The 16,261-nt window shown below is 42.6% G+C and overlaps 2 protein-coding genes across 14 annotated transcripts in view; both read right to left on the bottom strand.

Annotated features, from left to right (window-relative positions):
* LOC121532773 (protocadherin alpha-C2-like) overlaps positions 1–16,261 on the bottom strand; it is a 196,497-nt gene that overhangs the window by 150,325 nt on the left and 29,911 nt on the right. The window contains exon 1 of one of the 13 annotated variants that reach the window (XM_045205047.1): positions 10,246–12,786. The exons of 10 other annotated variants lie outside the window; for them this stretch is intronic. In XM_045205047.1, coding sequence (XP_045060982.1) covers positions 10,246–12,609 — 2,364 coding nt within the window. In that variant the 5' untranslated portion in view covers positions 12,610–12,786. Of the gene's footprint in view, positions 1–3,790; positions 6,328–7,090; positions 9,614–10,245; positions 12,787–16,261 lie in introns of those variants that run through there. 2 more of the 13 variants (XM_045205005.1, XM_045205004.1) reach the window with 2 other exon arrangements.
* On the bottom strand, positions 13,445–15,981 carry LOC121585985 (protocadherin alpha-8-like). The gene has a single exon (XM_041902373.1). The coding sequence runs from the start codon at positions 15,818–15,820 to the stop codon at positions 13,445–13,447; it is 2,376 nt and encodes a 791-aa protein (XP_041758307.1). The 5' UTR covers positions 15,821–15,981.

Raw genomic sequence — 16,261 nt, 5'->3', positions numbered from 1 at the left:
AGAGAGAGAGAGAGAGAGAGAGAGAGAGAGAGAGAGAGAGAGAGAGAGAGAGAGAGAGAGAGAGAGAGAGAGAGAGAGAGAGAGAGAGAGAGAGAGAGAGAGAGAGAGAGAGAGAGAGAGAGAGAGAGAGAGAGAGAGAGAGAGAGAGAGAGAGAGAGAGAGAGAGAGAGAGAGAGAGAGAGAGAGAGAGAGAGAGAGAGAGAGAGAGAGAGAGAGAGAAGGGAATAGAAAAGGAAGTGGGCTTGCGGAGAAAGAAGGCAGTGTGTGTGCAGCCATCTAAAATAAGGCCCATTCTGATCTCAGACACTTGGCATACTAACACAATTACACAGACTAACCAAGCACACACAAAGAGCCACTGAGGCAAAGATATACTAAACCCCCAAAATGCAACAAACACTATGATTGAAGAACAAACTGTAGCATGATGAAAGAGGCTACACGCTCAGATACATCAACCAATATACTGTTGTGAATTTAGCAAGGTTGCTTGCATGTTTCACAATCACAGCCTTCTGTTCTCAAGGAGACCATCCCAACCACAGCCCCAAAATGATAAACGTACCGGCCACGATAGATCCCCAATAGCTGCACCAGCAAATGTGGCCCAGTGAAACCATGTATATTCACACTGTGTGTCATGAGGGCCTGCAGAAAACCAATGTGACCCATTGAAGTCATGACAGCACTTGTTGGCTAAATGAGACACACACTCCCATTTTTTATCAGAACAGACAGACACAAACACACACACACACACACACAGACTGATCACCAAACTGGGCATTAGGCGTTGGACATTCAGGAGATATCACCTCCATCTACAAATGGGAAGGCTGTTTTCAAATCTTAATGGAGCACATTAATGCTTGTTCTACTCTCCAGCTACTCTCCATCTCTCCATCTCTCCATCTACTCTCCATCTCTCCATCTACTCTCCATCTCTCCATCTCTCCATCTACTCTCCATCTCTCCATCTACTCTCCATCTCTCCATCTCTCCATTTGCTCTCCATGTACTCTCCATCTCTCCATCTACTCTCCATCTACTCTCCATATACTATCCATCTACTCCATCTCTGCATCTACTCTCCATCTACTCCTCATCTACTCTCCATCTCTGCATCTACTCTCCATCAACTCTCCATCTCTCCATTTATGCATCTACTCTCCATCTACTCTCCATCTACTCTCCATTTACTCTCCATCTACTCTCCATCTTGCCATCTCTCCATCTCTCCATCTACTCTCCATCTACTCTCCATCTACTCTAATCTACTCTCCATCTACTCTCCATCTACTCTCCATCTACTCTCCATCTCTCCATCTACTCTCCATCTACTCTAATCTACTCTCCATCTACTCTCCATCTACTCTCCATCCACTCTCCATCTCTCCATATCTCCATCTACTCTCCATCTACTCTCCATCAACTCTCTATCTACTCTAATCTACTCTCCATCTACTCTCCAACTCTCCATCTACTCTCCATCTCTCCATCTCTGACTTCCCCCCACATCAGTCCTTCTAGTACTGATATCTCACTCTCCCTTCATCCTTGACTATCCCACCATCTCTCTCTTTCTCCATCTTCTGCATTGTTTTATATTCCTCTCAATCAATATGTATAAGTCCCACTAAATAGGAATAACCTAGCACTGCACTGCTGGTTTTAACTAACCTCAGTCATACTATTACTAGCCTATGGAATTACCAAAGTGTGAAATCTGAAGTGACCTAGTTGAGTAAAAACAGAAAATTGCCATAATGCAATATATTTAATAACGTGTTGATGTATTTTCACATTTACTGTTGCTTCTCTGTTGACACCATCTGTTGACCAAATTACAATGAGGATTGCGCTAACATAATTCTTTGAGTTTCACAAAAAATGAACCATTTACATTAAATACAGTAAAAGAAGGCATAGCAATACAAATGCCATCCCCTCCCCCTCCTCTTCCATCTTCTCCCTCCCTTTCCCGCTCTCTTGTTGCTGAGACCGCTGCACTGCACGCGAGGCTCGTAGACATGCGGTGGAAAACCAGCGAATACAGAGAGGTAATTCTGCCAGTGCGTTGCTAGGGCAACACCACCATCGCCTAGACTCCGCCTTCTCATAGCTGATGAAACACAACCTCTGTGTTAGCCAATAACATGAGACCATTTTTGAAAATCAAAACAAGGGCACCGGAGCTATGCCCCTTGTTATTTTAACCACACTGCATCAGAACACAGACAGAGTGAACAGAGAAGGAACATTCGTCGCTGGTTGCGTTCCAAACCCCATGAAAATAATGAATGGCAGCTCCCTAGTGAAGCCAAGCAGAGCACCCCCACCTCACCCCACCCGGCTGGCTAGTGGATGTGAGTCACCATGCGCCAGAGGCGGCCAGCTCTCTCTCTCTCTCTCTCTCTCTCTCTCTCTCTCACAGCCTCAGCAGCGCACGGCCCGCATTATCAGTTAACACCACAGAGAGCAGGCCTTCAGACACTCATGCTCATTCAGACAAACAAAGAGGTGTAATGGGTTCTCACTCAAAAATATGTCGCATTTTTTACTGAATCAGGGATATCGTACACAGACGTTTCGTTTTAACAACCTTCTTCAGTGTGTAGGTAAAATTGTATTTAATTCAAAACAGCATTTGTAAAGAACAACAGATGAGCAGCAGGTGCTTCTAATCAGATTTGCCACTCATCTGCCAATCAGATACTCGGCCCCTCTGGTCTACCTGTATACAAATTAGTAAGAAAAAGATACAGAATTATAGGGTATGGGAGCGGGCACGAAGGGCGACTCACAAATCAATCGCCCCAGATGTCCGCTCACTCGTACTCTTTCACTCACGCACACACACTCACACGCCACTGTTCTCTTATGAAGCTACATGCTACATGATAAGACAGACTAATAACCCATCTAATTAAAACAACAACAGCCATCACATTATTCAGTTGACATCCTTAAAGGGCACAGCTAGATTGTTAGAAACCAAAACAACTTGACTGTCTGGAAAATGGGCCCATATGATAGTGTCATAGGCTTTAAGGTTGCATTTAATCTCCAATACTCTCTTTCTGAGGGGGCATAGCCCCACATAAAGATTATGAAAGCCTTTAATTGCTGAAATAGCTCCCTTCAAGGCAACAATACAAGCTGAAGAGGGAAATACATGGATCAAGGCCCTGTAAATAAGGCTCAATGTATGGCTCTGTGAGTATGAGGCTGAAGTTAGACCCATCCACTGACCTACGGTCAACATTATATTTTACCTACTAATAGTCTAAATATTTATTGGTCACGTGTTGGCCTGAGCAGGTTCACTAATCTATGAATTATATGGATATTTTCCCTTGTTTTATTATAAGTATCAACGTTGTATCAATACACTACCACGCTCAGGCTGACCCTCCTTAACAAGCAGACTGGAACCAACATGTATACCTGAGATAACAATCCTCTTTCTTGCTCACCTCTAACCATATAGGATCAGACCAGCCTACCTATCCAAAGTGAGTTGTTTAGTTAAAACAGATGGGTTAGTAATGGGCTGTCATGTGGCATGTCCAATGAAATAAAGTCCTATACTCCTTTTCTGACTGATATTTCATCACCAATGCGTCTCATGTTACAGCATGACAGCCAAGTCACCAAAATATGATATACAGTAGGCCTGTCCACTTCCTTACACAGTCAGCTAATTGAGACATCCATGACAGGACAAAATAAACTATATTAGGCCACTCATAGCAGATTTTGATATATTTTAGATTGATGACCTCCTTACCTCTCCAGAAGCTCTTCTCATGTGGTCGGGTAGCACTAGAGTATTCCCATTGCTGCCCGGGACTATAGTGGAACCTATACTCATTCTGGGTCCAACTAACATGTACCGTTTGTCTCCGGATCTGTACTGGATGCTGTGGCACAGTGTCCCGTCGTAATTCGCATCTTGTAAATACTTGGAGGAATAGTCTGGGGCTTTGGAGCACTGCATTAAAATCAGCACGAGGATACTGATGATGAAAAGTGCTGAAACTGATCCCAAAGATATGATCAAATAAAACGTAATGCTGTTCTCCTCTTCGTCTTTTACTGCGCTTTTAACATCAGAAGCTGCAAAAGCCTCTTTGGGCTCCACCGCGTTGATAATCACAGTAGCTGTTGCTGAGAGTGAAACGTTCCCATTGTCTTTTACCAGTACGACCAGTTTATGCTCAGCCTCGTCTGTCTCTGTGAATGACCGAAGAGTCCTTATCTGTCCTGTATAGCGGTCCAAAGCAAAGAGATTGTGGTCAGTAACTTCCTGCATTGAAAATAATAACCAGCCGTTATATCCTATATCAGCATCATAGGCTCTCACTTTAGTTACCAAATGGCCTGCGTTCACATTGCGTGGAATCTCCTCCACACTTTCAGCGGAACCGTTAGCGCTGACTGGATACAGTATCACTGGAGCGTTGTCGTTCTGATCCAGAATGAACACGTTTATTGTGACGTTGCTGCTTAGTGATGGAGTTCCAGAATCTGTAGCTACAACTTGGAATTGGAATGTTTTGAGGGTTTCAAAGTCAAAGTTTTTTAGCGCCAAAATGTTTCCATTTTCTGGATTTATGTTGAGGAAAGATGCCCATTTGTTCTCATCACCACCGTCTCTGAGAATATGATATGAAATAAGAGCGTTTTCATGTATGTCACGATCTGACGCACTCACAGAAAATACTGAGGCGCCTGGGTCGTTATTCTCAGTGACATAGAAAGTATAGGGGCTCAGTGAAAACTCTGGACTGTTATCATTCACATCTGATATAATGACGCTTATAGTCTTTACAGATGACAGGGACGGCTGGCCTGCGTCTTTGGCTACTATTGTTAGATCATATTGAGATACTTTCTCTCTATCCAGTGGTGACTTGGTGACTACACAGTACATGTTATCATGTACAGACGGCAATAGTGTGAAAGGTACGTCTTCCAATACATGGCAGAGAACTTTCCCATTGAGACCAGAGTCCAAATCAGTAACACTAATCAGTGCCACCGTGGTTCCGGGCCTAGAATCTTCGGGAATTGCCTTAGAAAATGATGTCACCTCTATCTCAGGTGCATTGTCGTTGAGGTCAACGATTTTAATTTTTACGCTTTTGTCTGTTGTCAGAGGAAGTTGTCCTTGATCTGATGCCTGTATATCAATCAGATAGCTATCCCTTTCTTCAAAATCTATTTGTCCTTTCACAGTTATTTCACCTGTAATGGTGTCTACATCAAAAAGTGTCCTTAACTTGCTGTTGACGTCATTGCCAAATGAGTAAATTACTTTCCCGTTTTGGCCACTATCTAAATCGGTGGCATTTACCTTTATGACCATAGTTCCCAAAGGAGCGTTTTCGTTTAAACTTACAGAATATATATCTTTAGTGAACACAGGAGTATTGTCATTAACATCCAGTACATCCACTGATATTTCGAGAGTTCCAGATCTGGGTGGTTTTCCACCATCAATGGCAGTGAGGAGTAATTTATGGCTTCTTACAGATTCTCTATCTAGTGGCTTCTGTAAAACCAAAAACGGAATTTTACCGTCCTCACCTCGGTCTTTAACTTCCAAACGAAAATGATCATTGTGACTCAGTTTATATTGTTGAACGGAGAATGGACCTTCATCTGGGTCCCGCGCTGCTTGTAGCTGAAATCGCGCCCCCGGTAACCTGGACTCGGAAATCTCTAACCGTTTCTCTTTCTCGGGAAAGCTGGGAGAATGGTCGTTAACATCTAACACCTCCACTGCGACATAATGGATCTCCAGCGGGTTCTCTAGAACGGTTTTCATGTTGATCAAACACACGCTGCTCCGTTCGCACACCTCCTCTCGGTCTATTTTTCGGTTTACATACAAGATGCCTTCATTCTGGTTTACCTGGAAAAGGGGCTCGGTCGAGCCAGACACGATTCGAAATCCCCTTTCCTTCAAGGTGCTCAGAACTATTCCCAAATCCTTAGCTATTTTCCCCACGACAGTTCCTTCCTTAAGCTCTTCAGAGATGGAGTATCTTATCTGTGCAGATGCCCCGCTCCAAAAGAGAACCAAAGCAAACATGAAAACGACCCTCTGCCGTCGCTCCCACCATGCCCCGCATCCTCTTTGTTCCATGTTTTTAAGGTTAAAGAAAAATCCACAGCACTTCCACTATGCCTCTAACGGCAACGCCATTTTATTAATTGCGCTCCCAAATATAATCACAGCTCGTTATCTTAGAATATGTTGGCAATGAAAGGTTTTAAATTACAATGTATCCTCGAAGCTCACGGCTGTAGTACGCTAGCGACGAAATACCAAACCAGCTATAAAGGGAGGACTCAAAAGTATGACCAATAGAGTTCTTCATAACCCTTCTTCTACTTGCGCACTGACACCATGCGTTTCCGCCTCATATTGCAGGATTGCGTAAGGTAATTACACCCTTTAGGATATTTTACTTCCCAAATTCCGAGTGCTATTTCGAAACAAAACATTGTAAAAGAAAAAAACTACATTATAAGCAGTTGTACTGGTTAGGCAAAGACGGCGACATGCATGGGGAAGCTCTTTATGAGACTACAGCGTGTGTATGTTGGTTGATGTTTAGAAGTTTGCAAGAAGTGTCCTACATAGAACTAAATTACATAGTTTGGACAATGTCAATAAAGACTGAAAATGCTTCTTCTATAGCCTAAGTGTAACTACAAAGTGTCTTTAACCATTTCAGGAGAGTTTTGTCAAAACGAAAATGACGAATGAACTCCGCCAGGTTTCAGCACCATAGACAGCAGAAGTCCCGAGTGCAGCGTCTTTAAACGAGCAAAAACCTTGGGATAGCGCCCTCTGAGGTATAAACAATATTTCTAATCGACTCATTCATGATAATAACACAAACAAGTGCACGCTTTTGCCACCTACAGTAATGGCTATCATATTTGCCACTCCGTAGACTACTCATACATTCAGTCCCTGGGGGCACAGATCCTGTAACCATCAGAAACAGTACTTAGATTGAAAATACTGACAACTAACGAGTTGTTACTCATGGCAATGTGGTCAACATCTTACCTCTCCAGACGCCCGTCTCCTGTGGTCGGGTACCACTAGAGTATTCCCATTGCTGCCCGGGACTATAGTAGAACCTATACTCATTCTGGGTCCAACCAACATGTACCGTTTGTCTCCGGATCTGTACTGGATGCTGTGGCACAGTGTCCCGTCGTAATTCGCATCTTGTAAATACTTGGAGGAATAGTCTGGGGTTTTAGAGCACTGCATTATAATCAACACGATAATACTGATGAGAAAAAGCGCTGAAACTGATCCCAAAGTAATGATCAAATAAAATGTAACGCTGTTCTCCTCGTCGTCTTTTACTGCGCTTTTAACATCAGAAGCTGCAAAAGCCTCTTTGGGCTCCACAACGTTGATCATCACAGTAGCTGTTGCTGAGAGTGAAACGTTCCCATTGTCTTTTACCAGTATGATCAGTTTATGATCAGCCTCGTCTGTCTCTGTGAATGACCGAAGTGTCCTTATCTGTCCTGTATAGCGGTCCAAAGCAAAGAGACTGTGGTCAGTAACTTCCTGCAGTGAAAACAATAACCAGCCGTTATATCCTATATCAGCGTCATAGGCTCTCACTTTAGACACCAAATGGCCTGCGTTCACATTGCGTGGAATCTCCTCCACACCTTCAGCTGAGCCGTTAGCGCTAACTGGATACAAGATCACTGGAGCGTTGTCGTTCTGATCCAGAATGAACACGTTTATTGTGACGTTGCTGCTTAGTGACGGAGTTCCAGAGTCTGTAGCTACAACTTGGAATTGGAATGTTTTGAGAGTTTCAAAGTCAAAGCTATTTAGCGCCACAGTGTTCCCATTTTCTGAATTGATGTTGAGAAAAGATGCCAATTTATTATCGGTGCCACCGACTCTCGGTATATGATATGAAATAAGAGCGTTTTCATTTATGTCACGATCTGAGGCACTGACGGAAAATACTGAGAAACCTGGATCATTATTCTCAGTGACATAGAAAGTATAGGGGCTCAATGAAAACTCTGGACTGTTATCATTCACATCTGATATAATGACGCTTATAGTCTTTACAGATGACAAGGACGGCTGGCCGGCGTCTTTAGCAACTATTGTTAGATCATATTCAGACTGTTTTTCCCTATCCAGAGTTGACTTGGTGACTACCGAATACATGTTATCCTGTGAAGACAGTGTTAGAGTGAACGGGTCACCATCGCTTATAGAACAGAGAACTTTCCCATTGAGAACAGAGTCCTTATCACTGACACTGATTAGTGCTACAGTGGTACCGGGTCTAGAATCCTCGGGGATTGCGTTAGAAAAGGACGTCACCTCTATCTCGGGCGCATTATCATTCAGGTCAACTATCTTTACTGTTACGCTTTTGTCTGCTGTCAGGGGAGCAGATCCCTTATCAGATGCCTGTATATCAATCTCATAGCTGTCATCTATTTCAAAATCGATCCATTCTTTGACAATTATCTCACCTGAAATAGCATCTACTTCAAAAAGTTCACGTAACTTACTGTTCACATTACTACCAAAATAATACATTATTTCACCGTTTGAACCCTCGTCCAAATCCGTAGCGTTGACTTGTATGACTGTTGTGCCAATAGGAGAATTTTCATTTAGAGTCACAGAGTACGACTCTTTTGTGAAAACAGGCATATTATCGTTAACATCTAAAACGTCCACTAATATTTCTATAGTACCAGACTTGGGAGGTTTGTCTCCATCAATGGCTGTGAGCAGTAATGTATGCCTTTCCAAAGCTTCTCTATCTAGTGGTTTCTGTAGATTTAGAATAGGGATTTTACCATCCTTTCCACGGTCTTTAACTTCTAAACGGAAATGATCGTTGTGGCTAAGTTTATATTGTTGAACAGAATATATTCCACCATCTGGGTCGCGGGCAGGTTGTAGCTGAAATCGCGCCCCTGGTAAGGCTGACTCAAATATCTCTAACCGTTTCTCTTTCTCGGGAAAGCTGGGAGAATGGTCGTTAACATCTAACACCTCCACTGCGACATAATGGACCTCCAGAGGGTTCTCTAGAACGGTTTTCATGTTGATCAAACACACGTTGCTCCGTTCGCACACCTCCTCTCGGTCTATTTTTCGGTTCACATACAAGATGCCGTCATTCTGGTTTACCTGGAAAAGGGGCTCGGTCGAGCCAGACACGATTCGAAATCCCCTTTCCTTCAAGGTACTCCGATCTATTCCCAAATCCTTAGCTATATTCCCCACGACAGTTCCTTCCTTAAGCTCTTCAGAGATGGAGTATCTTATTTGTGCCGACGCCCCGCTCCAAAAGGGAACCAAAGCAACCATGAAGACGACCCACTGCCGTCGCTGCCTCCATGCCCCGAATCCTCTTTGTTCCATGTTTTCAAGATAAGTAAATATTGTATACAGTACTTCCACTATGCCTCAATCGAAGGAAACTCTCTATCCATTACATTCGTGACTATAACCAAAGCTAATTTTCCAAAGTTATATTTATGCTGGCAATTTAAGATATTATTCTCCCCAGGATGCTGCATGACTGACTTCCTCCAGCAACTGAATAATCTACGAAACCAACAAGGGGGCGGACTCAAAATATGACAGGAGAAAATGTTCAAGGAATGTTATTCTAGTTGGGTACTGACACCATGCGATACTACCTCACATTACACTATCGTTTAAGAGTTTACATTTTTATATTTCAATACTGAAAACTATCTTGGCACAATACATTTTTGACAAAACGTTCCTGCAAAAGGTGTATAGAAATGGGAGTTCTGTGAATATAACACATCATGATGTCTTTACAAGAACTAAAGTGTTACTCAAGAATGCAACAAGTGTCCCACAAGGAAATAAAATTGAGAAAGATTCATAGAGAAAGAAGATAGTTTACATGTCATCACCTTTTGGCAAGCATTCATCAAATAGCGCATTGAAGTTCCCAACATTTCAGATCCACAATGGTGGACAGCGCCCAGTGAGCAGTGGCTGTAAATGAACGAGCTACTACTATTGTGAGATCATGTCAGAACCAACAACCCTCTTACGTCAAAACAACATAGGCCTATTTAAAATACTCACAAATGCCTAAAAATGTTGCTAATAAATCAGCCTCAATAGAGGGTACGGGATGATAGTGAAATACAAGGTTGTTTTCAACTCCTTACCTCTCCTGAAGCTCTCCTCCTGTGTTCGGGTAGCACTAGAGTATTCCCATTGCTGCCCGGGACTATAGTAGAACCTATACTCATTCTGGGTCCAACCAACATGTACCGTTTGTCTCCGGATCTGTACTGGATGCTGTGGCACAGTGTCCCGTCGTAATTCGCATCATGTAAATACTTGGGGGAATAGTCTGGGGCTTTGGAGCACTGCATTATAATCAACACGATGATACTGATGATGAAAAGTGCTGAAACTGACCCCAAAGTAATGATCAAATAAAATGTAACGCTGTTCTCCTCCTTGTCATTTATTGCGCTTTTAACATCAGAAGCTGCAAAAGCCTCTTTGGGCTCCACAGCGTTGATAATCACAGTAGCTGTTGCTGAGAGTGAAACGTTCCCATTGTCTTTTACCAGTATGATCAGTTTATGATCAGCCTCGTCTGTCTCTGTGAATGACCGAAGTGTCCTTATCTGTCCTGTATAGCGGTCCAAAGAAAAGAGACTGTGGTCAGTAACTTCCTGCATTGAAAATAATAACCAGCCGTTATATCCAATATCAGCGTCATAGGCTCTCACTTTAGTCACCAAATGGCCTGCGTTCACATTGCGGGGAATCTCCTCCACACCTTCAGCGGAACCGTTAGCGCTGACTGGATACAATATCACTGGAGCGTTGTCGTTCCGATCCAGAATGAACACGTTTATTGTGACGTTGCTGCTTAGTGATGGAGTTCCAGAATCTGTAGCTACAACTTGGAATTGGAATGTTTTGAGGGTTTCAAAGTCAAAGTTTTTTAGCGCCAAAATGTTTCCATTTTCTGGATTTATGTTGAGGAAAGATGCCCATTTGTTCTCATCACCACCGTCTCTGAGAATATGATATGAAATAAGAGCGTTTTCATGTATGTCACGATCTGACGCGCTCACAGAAAATACTGAGGCGCCTGGTTCGTTATTCTCAGTGACATAGAAAGTATAGGGGCTCAGTGAAAACTCTGGACTGTTATCATTCACATCTGATATAATGACGCTTATAGTCTTTACAGATGACAGGGACGGCTGGCCTGCGTCTTTGGCTACTATTGTTAGATCATATTCAGACTGTTTTTCCCTATCCAGAGGTGAATTGGTGGCTACAGAATACATGCTGTCTTGTAAAGATTGCGTTAATTTGAAAGGGTTGTCCTCAATTAGAGAGCAGAGAACTTTCCCATTGAGACCGGAGTCCAAATCATTAACACTGATTAGAGCTACAGTGGTACCAGGTCTAGAATCCTCTGGGATTGAGTTAGAGAAAGATGTAACTTCAATTTCAGGTGCATTATCGTTGACGTCCACAATTCTAATAATTACAGTTTTGTCTGTTGTCAAAGTAGCTGCCCCTTTGTCTGACGCTTGTATATCGATCTCATATATGTTATTTTCTTCAAAATCAATAAGTCCTGTTACAATTATTTCGCCAGTAATCGGGTCTAAATCAAAACATTCCAGGGCCTCTCCTTCCACGTCATTACCAAAGGAATAGAGAACTTCACCGTTAGAACCCTCGTCCAAATCAGTGGCGTGTACCTGTATGACGGTTGTTCCTAAAGGAGCGTTTTCATTCAACAATACAGAGTATGTATCTTTAGTAAAAACCGGGGGGTTATCATTGACATCTGATACATCTACAGTTATTCTCATGTCTCCAGATCTTGGAGGTGTTCCTCCATCAATAGCTGTGAGGAGCAATATATGGCTCTTTACAGCCTCTCTATCTAGTGGTTTCTGTAAAATAAGACTTGGGGTTTTACGGTCTTCGCCTCGATCTTTAACCTCTAAACGGAAATGATCATTTTGACTCAGTTTATATTGTTGAACGGAATATATCCCAACGTCTGGGTCACGAGCTGCTTGTAGCTGAAATCGCGCCCCAGGTAACGCAGATTCTGAAATCTCTAATCTTTTCTCTTTCTCGGGAAAGCTGGGAGAATGGTCGTTAACATCTAACACCTCGACTGCGACATAATGGATCTCCAGTGGGTTCTCTAGAACGGTTTTCAGGTTGATCAAACACATCCTGCTCCGTTCACACACATCCTCTCGGTCTATTTTTCGGTTCACATACAAGATGCCATCATTCTGGTTTAGCTGGAAAAGGGGCTCGGTCGAGCCAGACACGATTCGAAATCCCCTCTCCTTCAAGGTGCTCAGATCTATTCCCAAATCCTTAGCTATATTCCCCACGACAGTTCCTTCCTTAAGCGCTTCAGAGACGGAGTATCTTATCTGAGCTGAAGCTCCGCTCCAAAATAGAACCAAAGCAACCATGTAGGTGGCCCACGGCTGTCGCTCTCGCCATGCCCCGCATCCTCTTTGTTCCATGTTTTAGAATAAATAACGAGAGTTCAGAGCACTTCCACTATTCCTTCATTTGTGTCAGTTGTCCATCCATTATATTAGCAAATATGAGAAATGTTCATGATCCAATAGTGTTTTAAGAATGTCAATTTTAAACCTTACTCTCCCCACGATGCTGCATAACTGCATTTCTCCAGCGACTGAATAAGCTAAGCAGCAAGTGGGCGGACTCAAAAGCATTATGATAATCATTTCTATCACGATCGTTATTGTAGTTGGGTACTGACACCATGTGATTCTACCTCACATTACACTATGGTTGAAGCTTACTAATGGAATCTTGCCACGATACATATGAGATAAAACTTTACTGCAGAAGTTGTATTGATCTTTTTAAAAGTCGGTCTACACGTTACAAACCATTATGTACAATGCGTCTTTTTGCAAACATAAAGCAACATTTACCCTACTCAAGTATGCAACAAGTGTCTCACAAGGAAATAAGAATGAAGAAGAGTAAAATATCCACTTTAAGAGCATTTATACGTCGTCACTTTTAGACAAACTTTCACCAGTTAAATAGCACGTTAAACTGGACAGCGTTTCAGCACCACTGTGATGGACAGCGACCTGTCCTGAGAGAAGTGTCTCTTTCGGCGAATCATATTACAGCTAAAAAAAACTCTTTAGCCTACATAAAAACCAAAAATGGTTCACACATTCACACATAACCCTTTCTTGGTCAATGAAATATCCGCCAGAAATTCTAACAAACAGAATGAGAATAGTACACCGTCATCAAACTCATGCATACACTCTCAGCATTTCAATGGTCAGGATAATTCTGAAAAGGTCGTTTTCAACTCCTTACCTCTCCAAAAGCTCTCCTCCTGTGGTCGGGTAGCACTAGAGTATTCCCATTGCTGCCCGGGACTATAGTAGAACCTATATTCATTCTGGGTCCAACCAACATGTACCGTTTGTCTCCGGATCTGTATTGGATGCTGTGGCACAGTGTCCCGTCGTAATTCGCATCTTGTAAGTACTTGGAGGAATAGTCTGGGGCTTTGGAGCACTGCATTATAATCAACACGACGATACTGATGAGAAAAAGTGCTGAAACCGACCCCAAAGATATGATCAAATAAAATGTAACACTGATCTCATCGTCTTCTTTCCCTGCGCGTTTAACATCAGAAGCTGCAAAAGCCTCTTTGGGCTCCACAACGTTGATCATCACAGTAGCTGTTGCTGAGAGTGAAACGTTCCCATTGTCTTTTACCAGTATGACCAGTTTATGCTCAACCTCGTCTGTCTCTGTGAATGACCGAAGTGTCCTTATCTGTCCTGTATAACGGTCCAAAGCAAAGAGACTGTGGTCAGTAACTTCCTGCAGTGAATATAATAACCAGCCGTTATATCCTATATCAGCGTCATAGGCTCTCACTTTAGTCACCAAATGGCCTGCGTTCACATTGCGGGGAATCTCCTCCACACCTTCAGCGGAACCGTTAGCGCTGACTGGATACAAGATCACTGGAGCGTTGTCGTTCTGATCCAGAATGAACACGTTTATTGTGACGTTGCTGCTTAGTGATGGAGTTCCAGAGTCTGTAGCTACAACTTGGAATTTAAATGTTTTGATGGTTTCAAAGTCAAAGCTTTTTAGCGCCAATATGTTTCCATTTTCAGGATTAATGTTGAGAAAAGATGACCATTTATTCTCCTCGCCACCGTCTCTCAGAATATGATATGAAATAATTGCGTTTTCATTTATGTCACGATCTGAAGCACTCACAGAAAATACTGAGGCGCCTGGGTCGTTATTCTCAGTGACATAGAAAGTATAGGGGCTCAGTGAAAACTCTGGACTGTTATCATTCACATCTGATACAAGGACGCTTATGGTCTTTACAGATGACAGGGACGGCTGGCCTGCGTCTTTGGCTACTATTGTTAGATCATATTGAGATACTTTCTCTCTATCCAGTGGTGAATTGGTGACTATAGAGTACATGTTATCCTGTAAAGACGACATTAGCTTGAAAGGAAAGTCTTCCAATACAGAACATATAACTTTCCCATTGAGACCAGAGTCTAAATCATTAACACTTATTAGTGCTACAGTAGTTCCGGGTCTGGAATCTTCGGGGATTGCCTTAGAAAATGATGTCACCTCTATCTCGGGCGCATTATCATTCACGTCAAAAATCTTTACTATTACGCTTTTGTCTGTTGTCAATGGAACGGATCCCTTATCAGATGCCTGTATATCAATGTCATAGATGTTGTTTACCTCATAATCTATCAGACCTTTTACAGTTAGTTCACCAGTATTCGCATCCAATCCAAATAGTCGCAGTAACTTGTCATCTATTTCCTTACCAAATGAATATATAATTTCACCATTTGCATCTTCGTCCAAATCGGTTGCTTTTACCTGAATGACAGTTGCACCGATAGGAGAATTTTCACCAAGTATTACAGAGTATAAGTCTTTAGTGAAGACAGGTGAGTTATCATTAACGTCCAATACCTCAACAATTATTTCGATAGTCCCAGACCTCGCTGGTTTTCCTCCATCAATGGCTGTAAGCAATAATCTATGATTCTTAGCAGACTCCCTATCTAACTGCTTTTGTAAAATCAAAATAGGCATTTTACGGTCTTCACCTCTATCTTTAACTTCTAAACGGAAATGATCATTGTTACTCAGTTTATATTGTTGAACAGAGTATGGCCCACTGTCTGGGTCGCGCGCAGCTTGGAGCTGAAAACGCGCCCCTGGTAACGCTGACTCAAATATCTCTAACCGTTTCTGTTTCTCGAGAAAGCTGGGAGAATGGTCGTTAACATCTAACACCTCCACTGCGACATAATGGATCTCCAGCGGGTTCTCTAGAACGGTTTTCAGGTTGATCAAACACACGCTGCTCCGTTCGCACACCTCCTCTCGGTCTATTTTTCGGTTCACATACAAGATGCCATCATTCTGGTTTACCTGGAAAAGGGGCTCGGTCGAGCCAGACACGATTCGAAATCCCCTTTCCTTCAAGGTGCTCAGAACTATTCCCAAATCCTTAGCTATATTCCCCACGACAGTTCCTTCCTTAAGCTCTTCAGAGATGGAGTATCTTATCTGTGCTGAAGCTCCGCTCCAAAATAGAACCAAAGCAACCATGTAGGTGGCCCACGGCTGTCGCTCTCGCCATGCCCTGTACCCTCTTTGTTCCATGTTTTAGAAAAAATAGCAAAAATCCACAGCACTTCACTATTACTCCATTTGTGTCAGTTGTCTGTCCATTATTTTAGCAAATATGACCAATGCTGATTATCCAGTAGTGTTTTAAGAATGTACATTTTAGATTGTATTCTCCCATCGATGCTGCATGACTGTATTCCTCCAGTGATTGAATAAGCTAAGCAGCAAGTGGGCGGACTCAAAACGTATGACGGGAGGAAATCTACCAGGAGCATTATTCTAGTTGGGTACTGACACCATGCGATTCTACCTCGTATTACCCTATCGTTGATGCTTTTTAGTGGCATCTTGACACAATAGATATCAGTAAAAACTTTACTGCAAAAGCCGTATGGATAAAGTCAGCATACACGTCACAAACAATTATGTACACTGCGTCTTATACTAGCATAAAGCAACTTTTCGTCTTCTCAA

The sequence above is a fragment of the Coregonus clupeaformis genome, chromosome 2, assembly GCF_020615455.1.
Source record: "Coregonus clupeaformis isolate EN_2021a chromosome 2, ASM2061545v1, whole genome shotgun sequence".
NCBI classification, from domain to species: Eukaryota; Metazoa; Chordata; class Actinopteri; order Salmoniformes; family Salmonidae; genus Coregonus; species Coregonus clupeaformis.
Note: the sequence above shows the minus strand (reverse complement) of the source record. Positions and strands in the feature narration are given on the sequence as shown.

Excerpts from the sequence above, each read along its gene's own strand:
- LOC121585985 (XM_041902373.1), bottom strand. The coding sequence starts at position 15,820 with ATGGAACAAAGAGGGTACAGGGCATGGCGAGAGCGACAGCCGTGGGCC.